We start from the raw sequence: 13,080 nt of genomic DNA, 5'->3' as shown, positions 1-13,080 counted from the left end.
AGGATGCAGTGAGCCTCGGCCCTAAGCATCTCAGGCTGAGAGGAGGGGAGGGAAGAGCACATTCTTAGGTACAAAGTAGGGGGAGCCGCCCTGGAATAACAGCGCCAAGGACTGTACAATAGGTGGGTGCATAATTCATGCAACTGTCAGCCGACATCAGACATCAATTACGTGGGCCTCCCCTGGAGTTGTCTGGGGGTTAGAAACTGGAGCAGGCTCCCCTTGCTTCTCCCTCTGGGGGAAACCAGACCTCCCAGTTCTTAAAGCGGCAGACTCTCCAAGAATCTGCTCCGTCCCCTGCAGCCGCCCTCGCCCATGGGGCCGGGAGTCAGAGACAGCAGTGCCTCCACGTGGAGGGAGGACTCAGCCCAAGGTCCCCGGCTGGCCGCCCTGGAAGGCCGGACCCTCTGTGCCCAGCTCTGGGTTGACGAGTCTTTTCCCTCCTTCTCCGGCTTCTGAGAAGCTGACTGCTGTATATCCCAGGGTTTCTCAGCCTTGGGACTATTAACATCTGGGACCTGATCGTTCTCCGTGGCGGGGGCTGTTCTGTGCATTATAGGATATTTAACAGCATCCCTGTTTCCACCCACCAGCTGCCAGTAACACTCCTCCTCCAAGTCGTGACGACCAAAAATTTCTGCAGAATTTGCCAAAAGTCTCCCAGGATGGGGCTGGGGCATACCCAGTTAAGAGCCGCTGGAAGACCCTCATTTTACAAAGAAGGAAACTGAAACAAGGAAAGTTGCAGTGTTCAGGGCCTGATGACCAAAAAGTGGCAGAGCTGAATTCCAACTCCAAGGCCCACACATTTTTCGTGTTTTTTTGGCCACACTGCCTGGCTTGCAAAATCTAAGTTCCCTGACCAGGGAGTGAACCCTGGTCCCGGGGCCTGAGGACACCTAACCGGGGGACTGCCGAGGAATTCCCTCAGGGTCCACATTGTTAACCTCAATGCGAGAGTTCCACACGCTTATTCCAATGATCACCTATTTATTTTAATGAATATTTAATAAATATATCCTTAGCTGTGCAAAATCGGCAGTTTTGCAAAGATTATGTCTTAGGACAAGGGTAAAACAAAAGCAGGTAAGTAGAGTTTGTTGTATTTTATTCTTAAGGGGAGGATAGCACCAGTAGTGGGGGCTTCCCAGGTCGCAGTAGTGGTAGGTGTGAGCGATGTGGGTTCGATCGCTGGGTCCCACGCCAGTATTCTTGCCTGAAAAATACCGTGGACCGGAGCCTGGCTCAGAGTGTTGCAAAGAGTCAGACACGACTGAGGGACTAAGCGAGCAAGCATATCGCACAGGGAACACTCCTTAATGCTCCGTGGTGACCTGAATTGGAAGGAAGTCCAAAACGGAGGGGATATATGTGTATGTGTGACTGACTCACTCTGCTGGCACAGGAACAATGAACCCAACGTTGTAAAGCAGCTATACGCCAATAAAAATTAATGAAAAATAATAATTTGTTTAGGGACACATACATTTGTATTAAAAACTATACCGCAAAGGGGCAAGGATAAAAATTCTGATTATCTTGTTATAGCCACGCATCCCGGGAAACAAACTCACTCAGAAGGACAATACAGATAGTGTGGAGTGCAGTTTATTACACCGGCGGGCCCAAGGCAGAGTCTCCTCTTAGCCAAGGACCCCGACCAGCATTTGTGAAAATCTTCTATACCCCATGTGTACGTGTCCAAACCCACCACCCCAATTCCCTTGAGACTTACATAAACAAAGATAGGGTAAATACAACTACAATAACCCCATCATTCACGTGTTATGTGTTCAAACAGTCAATAATCAATAAGCCCGCAGTTACATTCCAAACAGTTAATAATCAATAAGCTTGTGGTCACGTTCCAACCAGTTAATAATCGATAAGCCTGTGATTACATCCCGATAGATACGGAAAAAAATTTATGTCCAGAGACAGGGGTGATTACGGTATGTTTCCTCTTAGGCAATGAGTAACCTGGATGTGATCTTCAAGATTCCCCTGTCCGGAGGGGGTCTTATCCTTCCATTGTCGTTCCCACAGGCACTAAGCAGAGAGTTCAGAGTCCACTGGAGAGGCAGCCGAGCATGATCAGCACAGACAGGCCTGAGATGGAGTCCTGGCCCTATGAATTCCTTCTTCTCAGGCGTGGAGAAGGACACACCGGAAGTGTCAGTGTTATTGCTCTGTGCCCTGTTTTTTGGGTGGTGGGTTCACAGGTGCTGGTTTGATTACAGTTCATAAATGTGCATAAATTAGGTCTACTTTTGTATGTGTCAGGTATGTCATTTTAGAAGGCTACTATAGATTTTTACTTTTTTAAAATTTATTTTTATTGAAGTATAGCTGATTTACAATGTTGTCATTCCAGTGTACACCAAAGTGATTCAATTATACATATATAAGTTTACTTTTTCAGTGAGTGCTAATCAAGAAATTCAAACACAAAAGTTTTCTTTTTGCTTTTTACGATATGGAATATGTCAGACAGCTACGCGTGCGTGGTAAGTCGCTTCAGTCCCGTCCAGCTCCGTGCAGCCTTATGGACTGTAGCCGGCCAGGCTCATCTGTCCGTGAGATTCTCCAGGCAAGAATACTGGAGTGGGTTGCCATGGCCTCCTCCAGGCAGCTAGAGCGGAAAAGAAACAAAAACCAAAAAACAAGAATGTGGTGGAATAACTGAGGCTGCAGAAGTACCGCGTGGCGTGACACTCCCTTTCATCTTCTGAGCTGGCCTAGAAAGACTCTAGAGCCCCCCTGCTACCTGCGGTACCCCCAGCACCTTGCAACATGCCTCAGGCATCGAAGATGGCTAACAAATGGTAGCCAAGTAGAAAACTGACTCTGATCCTGACCTTTCCATGGGTGCTCCGAGAACTTGAGCCCCAGCCAAGAAACACCATGGGAACCAGCTGTCCTAGGTGCTGGGGGGTGTAGAGATGACTCTCAGAACCCATCCCTGTCCCCTCCAAAGCTCACAGGTTCTGGGCGGTGATGCACACACACACACACACACACACACACACACACACACACACGCGCGCGGTGATGCACGCACACACACACACACACACACACACACACACACACCCCTGTCACAGGCTGTGTGTGCTAAGTACCCCCCAGGCTTGGCAGAATGATGAGGGAGCCCCGTGGAGAGTGGCTGGCCCCTCCAGGGATGACCTCTGTAGGGAGAGGCCATGTGAGCTGGATTTTGAAAGACGGATTGGGATTCACTGGACAGAGAGGAAAAGGCACAGACCTGCAGAACTGACCCACAGCGTGTGATAAGCGAAGCCTGGAACCTGGGTACCTGCGGCAGGAGAGACCAAAGAGAGCAGTCAGAGTTCAGCCGGAGGGACTGGCCAACCACGCGTCCCGATCGCAGAGTCACCGCAGCGGCCGGAACCCTCTCGTGCTCACCCAAACAGCACTGGTGTTTCCTTTCAGGATATGGCAGGCAGTTTCAGGTCAAGGGTGAGAAGCGGAGACTAGCCAGCGGCTCGAATGCTGGGGGGTCTGGGCTGACAGGGTGGTGTGTGCGGAGCTGTTTCCCCTGTAACGACAGCTGGCATTTATTAGACATTCACTGGGTGCTGCTGGAAGCTGTCCTGACTGCTCTGTGTGTGCTCACCCATTTAATTTCACAGCAGCTCTCTGAGGTAGGTACTGTTATCATCATCCCATTTTGCAGATGAAGAAACTGAGGCTTAGAGAGGTTAAATGCCCGACTCAAGGTAAGAAAGTGGAAGCTCTGAGACTTGAACCCGAAACAGCCTGACAGCAGAGCCCAAGCTCTTAACTGCGGCCCTCTCCACCCATTTTCAGATCCTCTGTGTCCTCTCTGCTCCTTCTCTCTGCCTCTTCCCTTTAATCCCTGGCTTCTCTCAAAGGTTCAGCTTTCTCTGATTTTTTTTTTTTAATGGATTTTCTGATCCCCTACAACTTGGGAAAAAGTTGCTTAAGGCTTGGGCTTATCATAAAGCTGGTTCAGGCCTAGGTGGTACTCGACCATTTAATTCAGAGGCTTACCATCCCCGTAAACTACTCTCCCCTGGATCCCTGAACTCAAATCTCCCATGGTGGACTGGGGTCAGCCCAGCCTGGATTTTCTGTCCATCCCTGAGTCATTCGGTGGTAGTCAGGATCAAATAACACAGGCATGGAGCCCTCATCCCCACCCCTAGCTCTTCAGCAGAGGCAGAAGAAAGAGAGGGGCAAGCTTATGAGAAAAGGACAGTTTTGGGGAGGAATGAGGAGGGCTGATAGATAAGTTTAGGAGTTTATATTTTCTTCTGAAGAGGCCTGGAAATTTAGTAAGCAGGAGAGTGATGTGATTGGATTTGTATTTTGAGGGGAAAAAAAAAACGACACCAGAGCAATGTATTACATCTGCTTGCATTTCTGCCTAAGCTGTAGTCTAGCCTAGGTTCTATTAATTTGGATAAACATCCAATGAGCCCAAATATCTGGAGTAGACCCTTTTCTCTCTCTTTTTTCTTTTTTTAAAATTTATTTATTCATCTTATTTTTGGCTGTGCTGGGTCTTGGTTGTTGTGCCGACTTTTCTCTGGTTGCGGAGGGCAGAGGCTGCTCTTTACTTGTGGTGCGCGGTCTTCTCATTGCAGAGGCTTCTCTTATTGCAGAGCATGGGCTCCAGAGCTCTCGGGCCTCAACAGTTGCAGCGAGTGGGCTCATTAGTTAGGGTTCCTGGACTCCAGAGCGCTCCAGCCCAGCCTCTCTGCACCATGTGGGATCCTCCTGGACCAAGGATTGAACCCACATCCTCACTACCGGCAGGCAGACTCTCAACCACTGAGCCACCAGGGAAGCCCCCAGACCCTCTTGTTGATTCAGGGAACTCAAAAGTAGTTAAACTGTGATCCTTAGCCTCAAAAATTCATAGTCATACTCTGGAATTACTAACATGAGACCAGGATGTCTATGCCTCCCTGAAAATCATCTGCAAAATCTTGAGTGTTTAGCAAAAAGGTCTGTAGTTTTTATCTTTTTTCTAAGATAACCTTAAGAGCTCGTGTACTGGGGGAAACTAACCCAGGTAAGTAAATATCCTGGCTCTGCAGCTGACTAGCTTTGGAAGCCTAGGTTTCCTCATCTCTTCTCTGGAGGTACAATATGCTAATGGGATTGTTGTAAGAGTGAAATAAAGGGACTTGCCTGGTGGTCCCAAAGCAGGGGATCCAGGTTTGATCCCTGGTCAGGGAACTAGGTCCCACATGCTGCAACAAAGGCCTGTAACAGCCAAATAAATAAATATTTAAAAAAAAAAAGAATGAATATTAGAGAAATGCAAATCAAAACCACAATGAGGTACCATTACACGCCAGTCAGGATGGCTGCTATCCAAAAGTCTACAAGCAATAAATGCTGGAGAGGGTGTGGAGAAAAGGGAACCCTCTTACACTGTTGGTGGGAATGCAAACTAGTACAGCCACTATGGAAAACAGTGTGGATATTTCTTAAAAAACTGGAAATAGAACTGCCATATGACCCAGCAATCCCACTTCTGGGCATACACACTGAGGAAACCAGATCTGAAAGAGACACGTGCACCCCAATGTTCATCGCAGCACTGTTTATAATAGCCAGGACATGGAAGCAACCTAGATGCCCATCAGCAGATGAATGGATAAGGAAGCTCTGGTACATATACACCATGGAATATTACTCAGCCATTAAAAAGAATTCATTTGAGCCAGTCCTAATGAGATGGATGAAACTGGAGCCCATTATACAGAGTGAAGTAAGCCAGAAAGATAAAGAACATTACAGCATACTAACACATATGTATGGAATTTAGAAAGATGGTAACGATAACCCTATATGCAAAACAGAAAAAGAGACACAGAAGTACAGAACAGACTTTTGAACTCTGTGGGAGAAGGTGAGGGTGGGATGTTGTGAAAGAACAGCATGTATACTATCTATGGTGAAACAGATCACCAGCCCAGGTGGGATGCATGAGACAAGTGCTCGGGCCTGGTGCACTGGGAAGACCCAGAGGAATCGGGTGGAGAGGGAGGTGGGAGGGGGGGATCGGGATGGGGAATACGTGTAACTCTATGGCTGATTCATATCAATGTATGACAAAACCCACTGAAATGTTGTGAAGTAATTAGCCTCCAACTAAAAAAAAAAAAAAAAAAGACTTCTGTTAATGTGGCCATATAATCTGTAAAATAAAAATTCAATAAAATCTAAAAAAAAATAAAAAAGAAAAAAAGAATGAAATAAGGAGCTTCATGGAAAGTGACTAGCACAGTGCCTAGCATACAGTGAACACTCGATAAAGGGTAACTTATTATCACTAGCATTGGGTCAGGAAAGCGGTACCCCACTCCATAATAGTTATGAACCACTGGTCTGGATCATGAGACAGCAAACTATGACTTGCAGGTCGAATTCAATCCACTGCCAGTTTTTGTAAATAAAGTTTTATTGAAACAGCTATGTTCATTCACTTTTGTGCTACAGTTGCAGAGTTAAGTGGTGGCAACCAAGAATTCATGGGCTTCAAGGTCTTAAATATTTACTACCTGGCCCTTTATAGACAAATTTGACTGACCCTTGGGCTTGATGATTAGCTTTAAACCATTTCAATTCTCTGGGCATCAGTTTCCAAGTCTATGTGATAAATGGATTTGAATAAATAATCTGTTAATCTCAAACATCCAGCCGTTAGCTAATTGATGAGATATGACAATGCTCTTGAGCATTGAGGAATGTCCTGCAGACCCAGAGTATTAGGATGACCATCCCATTGGTGGTTGTTAACTAAATCCCACTCTCTTCTCCTCACAGATCCTTGCCATAATTTCCATCATGTTCATCGTCCTCTCCACCATTGCCCTGTCTCTCAACACCCTGCCCGAGCTGCAGAGCCTTGACGAGTTCGGTCAGACCACAGACAACCCCCAGCTGGCCCACGTGGAGGCCGTGTGCATCGCGTGGTTCACCATGGAGTACCTACTGAGGTTCCTCTCCTCCCCCAAAAAGTGGAAGTTCTTCAAGGGCCCACTCAACGCCATTGACTTGCTGGCCATTCTGCCATATTACGTCACCATCTTCCTCACTGAATCCAACAAGAGCGTGCTGCAGTTCCAGAACGTCCGCCGCGTGGTCCAGATCTTCCGGATCATGCGTATTCTCCGCATCCTTAAGCTGGCACGTCATTCCACTGGCCTCCAGTCCTTGGGCTTCACCCTGCGGAGGAGCTACAACGAGCTGGGCTTGCTCATCCTCTTCCTCGCCATGGGCATCATGATCTTCTCCAGCCTTGTCTTCTTTGCTGAGAAGGATGAGGATGACACCAAGTTCAAAAGCATCCCGGCCTCATTCTGGTGGGCCACCATCACCATGACGACCGTTGGGTATGGAGACATCTACCCCAAGACTCTCCTGGGGAAAATTGTGGGGGGTCTCTGCTGCATCGCAGGGGTCCTGGTGATTGCTCTTCCCATCCCCATTATTGTCAATAACTTCTCTGAGTTTTACAAAGAGCAAAAGAGGCAGGAGAAAGCCATCAAGCGGAGAGAGGCTCTGGAGAGAGCCAAGAGGAACGGCAGCATCGTATCCATGAACATGAAGGATGCATTCCCCCGGAGCATCGAGATGATGGACATTGTGGTTGAGAAAAATGGAGAGAATGTGGGTCAGAAAGAGAAAGTGCAAGATAATCACTTGTCTCCCAACAAATGGAAATGGACCAAGAGGACACTGTCTGAAACCAGCTCAAGCAAATCCTTTGAAACCAAGGAGCAGGGATCCCCTGAGAAAGCCAGATCATCTTCTAGTCCTCAGCACCTGAACGTCCAGCAGTTGGAAGACATGTACAACAAGATGGCCAAGACCCAATCTCAACCCATCCTCAATACTAAGGAGTCAGCCACCCAGAGCAAACCAAAGGAAGAACTTGAAATGGAGAGTATCCCCAGCCCCGTGGCCCCTCTGCCCACTCGTACAGAAGGGGTCATTGACATGCGGAGCATGTCGAGCATTGATAGCTTCATAAGCTGTGCCACAGACTTCCCTGAAGCCACCAGGTTCTCCCACAGCCCTTTGGCATCACTTCCCAGCAAAACTGGAGGTGGCATGGCCCCAGAGGTTGGCTGGCGGGGAGCTCTGGGTGCCACTGGTGGTAGGTTTGTGGAGGCCAACTCCACCCCTGATGCCAGCCATCACTCCAGTTTCTTCATCGAGAGCCCCAAGAGTTCCATGAAGACCACCAACCCCTTGAAGCTTCGAGCTCTGAAAGTCAACTTCATGGAGGGCGACCCCAGTCCATTAGTCCCCATTCTGGGGATGTACCATGACCCTCTTAGGAACCGGGGGGGTGCTGCCGCAGCTGTGGCAGGGCTGGAGTGTGCCACCCTCTTGGACAGGCCTGTGCTGAGTCCAGAGTCCTCCATCTACACCACAGCGAGCGCTCGGACACCCCCCCGGTCGCCCGAGAAACACACAGCAATAGCGTTCAACTTCGAAGCTGGCATCCACCAGTACATTGACGCGGACACAGATGACGAAGGGCAGGTCCTCTACAGTGTGGGCTCCAGCCCTCCCAAGAGCCTCCACGGGAACACCAGTCCCAAGTTCAGTGTCGGGACGAGGTCAGAGACGAACCACTTTGAGAGCTCCCCCTTACCCACCTCCCCTAAGTTCTTAAGGCAGAACTGTATTTACTCTACAGAAGCATTGACTGGAAAAGCTCCCAGTGGTCCAGAAAAGTGCAAACTTGAGAACCACATCTCCCCGGACGTCCGCGTGTTGCCGGGGGGCGGAGCCCATGGAAGCTCACGGGATCAGAGCATCTGAACCACCCCCACACGGAGGAGAGACTTCTGGCGGGGTCCAAAAAGGGGTGCTGTTCAGCTTACCTGCTGCAGAGGTTTTCTGCATGAACTCTGAAACAGAAAGGCTCTGCAAAACCCCCAGAAAGAAGAGAGACTCCAGCGGAAGCTCCCTTAAAACCTTGAGAGCCGTTATCGGGTCCATCAGAAGCAAAACGGGCCAAGCTGTGGGGTATGGCGCCTCCTTGTAACAACTCTACTGCCCTCTTTGGAAGATGACAAGAACAGAACTCGCAGCCACCACTACCACGTTCTAGACACCGCCGAGGCCACCTACTCCTCATTCTTCTCTCGTGGCTGTCCGCCACAGCCTCGGAGGGCAGCATCTTCATCCCTCCTGGCTTCCGCTGAAGAAGGATGCTGGAACAGGTGGCCGGCGTTCGAAGAGTGGGTTGACCATTTTGGTTTGGGGTGTTGCCTGGCCACCTCTAGGAACGTCTGTCCATCACCTGCTGGATGGACCCCACTGTTGGAAGGCTACGGGGGATGCTCATGGCCTGGGGAAAGCTGCATCGTAAGCCAGGATCCCAGCGCAAAACCCTTCCTCAAATGTCTTCATTGACTTCAGTATTCCATAGTACCTGAGATTTTATTTTGAGATATCATCAGGGTGAGTTGCACCACTTGTACTCAATTCTAATTGCCCCCTGGCAGTCTGGAAAGGGTTCAGAAGGCGGGTGCCCAGGCAACAGTATGAACTCTGAGCATTGCTTTAGGGTGGAGAAGAAAAACGCTTTCTGTACATCGCTAGCGTAGACTCAAAAGATATGCAAGTGTCAAATATGCAAAAGAACAGCTTATTCAAAGCGACTGTATGTTACCGAAGAACAGAATAAAATCTGATTTTTTTTTAACCTGAAAAAAACGAAAGGAAAAAAAAAAAAAAAGTCCCCAATTGAAATGCCCAGTTCAGACTTTTGAATCCTTCCTGCTGAGGCAGGGAAAGTACTTATTATAATAGAATTTCTTTTTTGTTTCCTGTGGTATTTAAGTTTTAAGAAAAAAGTTAAAATAAAAAGCACTTTATGTTTTTCAAAAAAAAAAAAAATAGGTTTTACCAGGGACAGTGTCAACATCTCGCACTTTAAAACAAGCATGATTTCCCGTGGGCCACTTCGCTGGGACTACAGCTGCGTTTTTGCTCCAGGCTTGTGTCTGGCCACGGTGGGTGATACTGTGCTGGTATCGCTGTCAAAGTCTGTGGGCTCCTTCCCTGCCCCCCTGAAGCTTCCCCTTAACCCTCTTGCATCAGGAAGGGTACTTGGCCCTTGCGTGGGGGCCTGTGCTTAAGTCACATGTGCAGGAAGCAGGAACATCTCAGAAGGATGATGTAGACGGTTGGGCATTGGGTGTTGTACTCTGTTCTCAGTGTCACTGTCTGTACTCCCAGCTCAGCTCTCCTGCCTGCAGCCATCAATGCAGCCAGTACAGACAAAAGCAATAAGTATTCGTGTGCATTGTGAGCGGTTCTGCTCGCCCTCTCTCGGTGTTGGTCTTCCTGTCTCAGTTTGATGACCTGGCGTCGACCTGCCTGATTTTAGTTCAGCAGCATGGTGGTGCTGGCCACTCCCCAGTTCGGGAACACTGGGTGGAGCCGCTGGTTAGCACGATGCCGTGCTGCTGGCCCGTCTGTTAGTGAAAACGGCACGTTATTGATCTACTTGTCTTCAGGACAGTGGCGCGATTTCGTTCTCCTAACACAATGCTGATGGATGACGTCCCAAGTACAATAGCGTAGCTCTGCCGATCCTCAATATAGTGCCAGGCATTCGTCTTCCTGATGGGACAAAACGTGGTTTGCCTGTCCTTCATAGAATCTGTTGTTGGTCTGCCTGTTGGTACAATGGCACAATCCACCCGTCAGTACACAAGCATCGCAGATTCGTTCTGCCTGCCCTCTGCACAGCGGCATGAGACTGGGCCACCTGTCACAGGCATGATGACACGGGGTCATTCCACTGCCCTTGAAAACGTCGTGTCCTCTGCTGCATATGCACCCGGTCCGCACTGCTTCTCAGCATCTCCAGGGACTGTAGATCCCTCCAAGAGGGCGCAGTCCTGTCTTTTGCTGCGTTAACACAGTGTCTTGACTCCGGAAGTACCAGAGCACTCTTGCATCAAATCCTAAGGGATTTAAGGGGCAGGGAGTACGAGGTACTCCCGGGCTGGTGGCTCACCGGAAGCAGGAAGCGCAGGGCCCCCCAGGTGCCTTGCTGAGCACACAGTCCAAGCTGGGGGCCGGTGGAGGGACAGCTGCAAGGCAGTCTTCCCAGGGCCATCTCTCGTGTCTTTGTTTCCGTCACCATTCACATCTGCCATCAGCACAAACGTGAAAATTCAGGGAAAACAAACAAATGCTTTTTGATAAAAGTAAATAGTTGTGATTTCCGATTCAGATATTTTTAGAGCTGATGCTATCTGTAAAAATTAATAACAATGATAATAATAATATAGTCTATTTTACATATCAGGAAAGTGAACATGTTTAAATATAGCCATATATAGTGAGAAGGAACTTATCACCCCTTCTTCAAATCAAGGCATTTCATTTGCTGGTTGAAGCAGTCAAGAAGTGTACAGATTAGAAATGATTTTTTTTCTTTTTTTTTTTTAAACTAATAACCAATTGGTGCAACTCTCCTTGTAACCAAAGGCCCTATCTGCCTTGCGTGGTCATGCAGGACCTATCCCTTTCCTTCCCCGTGTATTTTGTCTGAACTTAAAGTAGCATTTTATTGAGTCACTTTTGAAGGATGAATTCAGAAGTATCATGAAGAACCTACCTGTTCAGGCTTAATAGCCAGAGTCCTATAGAGTTCTTATAGAAACAGAATAACTGAAATTCAGCATATACTATGCTTAGAAAGTATTGCGTTTTGTTTTGGGTTTTCCTTTTACTTGTGGATGTTATCATAGGAATACAGTTTTTACCCTGTGCCGATTCAAAATAGAGTATTGTAAGTTTTCCCAGGCCCCCCACCTGCCAAAAAGAAACATGCCCAGATTTTCTAAGATGTGTACAACCTACTTGTACATGTACTATGTACGTGCACTGGGAAATCTACCTAAGAGTCTCCACTGAGAAGCTAACCTTGATAGACTGGTGTTGATGGAGGAGAGAAAAGCAGTGGTTTGGAGGCAAATACTGCTTTAACCTGGTGGTCCCACCCATTCCTGAACCAATGAAAGTGGGAGAAAAAAAAAACACCAAGAAATGTTATTTCATCCCAAAGAAATGAATCTAGGGGCTGGAGGTGGATGGATGCCTGGTCCCTTTGGCACATTCAATAAAACTCATCAAGAACCCCGCCAAACTTCCACCGTTATCAAAAAGGGCTAGGGACCAGGTCCAGACACAACTGAGCGTGTGTGTCAAGACACAGGCTACAAGGGACAACAAAAACAAGGGACCAGGTAGCTGTGCGCCCTGATCACCCAGGGGACCGTCGACGACCAGCAGAGAGAGGTGGGCAAGCTCTGGAGGAGTCCGTTTATTCACCTTTTTATCTTGGGGTAAAGAAAAACAATAGGACTTCCGTGCAGTAGATTTCTCAGTGCCTTCTTTAGGAATTTTATCTTAAGCACACTTAATGGGGAAAGAAAAGAGAGGAAAGAACATTCATTCCCACGAAGCCCCTTTCTCTCAAAGCATCGGGGATCAAGAAGGAAGAAGATAATGATGGTGAAATAGCAAAATCCTGAGGAGGCCATTTCCTTTCAACCCACCTGGCTTGCCCCTGAGAATTGCTGGTGACACAGACTTTTTCAGACTGATTACCCAACCTCTCCTCCGCCGTGTCTTAGCAAGCCTCATCCTTGCCCCCTCTCCTAATAAGATCCACGTTTCTAATGAGAAAAACAAAAAACAAAAACAGAACGGTATTCTCTTCTGTAAAACTGTAATGTATTGTTGGTGTTTGTAACTATTGTATATTTCTGTCTTGCTCCAAGTCTTGGCTGGAGTGTGTAGTCCGTGGGCAGGGGGGGGAATTTAAAATTTACCAGACAAGGGTCACTAAAGCCCGGTCTCTCTCTCTCCCTCTCTCTTTTTCTCGTTTCTCTGCCAACTAACTAGTCTCAAGTAACATGACCCCAAGCTTCAGCCTCCAGTCAAGTAACTTTGAATCCTCTGAGAGGGAGGCAAAAAGCCTCTAGCACATGATCCTTTGAGAAAGGACTTTTTCTACCGCCATGAAGTTGGCAGGAGATG

The 13,080-nt window shown here is 48.0% G+C and overlaps 1 protein-coding gene across 1 annotated transcript in view; it reads left to right on the top strand.

Moving 5' to 3' along the window:
* The window catches only part of KCNB1 (potassium voltage-gated channel subfamily B member 1), a 112,060-nt gene extending 99,340 nt beyond the window's left edge, over positions 1-12,720 (top strand). The window contains exon 3 of the mRNA XM_043884104.1: positions 6,826-12,720. Coding sequence (XP_043740039.1) covers positions 6,826-8,835 — 2,010 coding nt within the window. The 3' untranslated portion in view covers positions 8,836-12,720. The remainder of the gene's footprint in view (positions 1-6,825) is intronic.
* The last annotated feature ends 360 nt before the right edge of the window (positions 12,721-13,080 follow it).

This window comes from Cervus elaphus, chromosome 23 (assembly GCF_910594005.1).
Source record: "Cervus elaphus chromosome 23, mCerEla1.1, whole genome shotgun sequence".
NCBI classification, from domain to species: domain Eukaryota; kingdom Metazoa; phylum Chordata; class Mammalia; order Artiodactyla; family Cervidae; genus Cervus; species Cervus elaphus.
The sequence above is the reverse complement of the archived record's forward strand: the minus strand, read 5'-3'. Positions and strand labels throughout refer to the sequence as shown.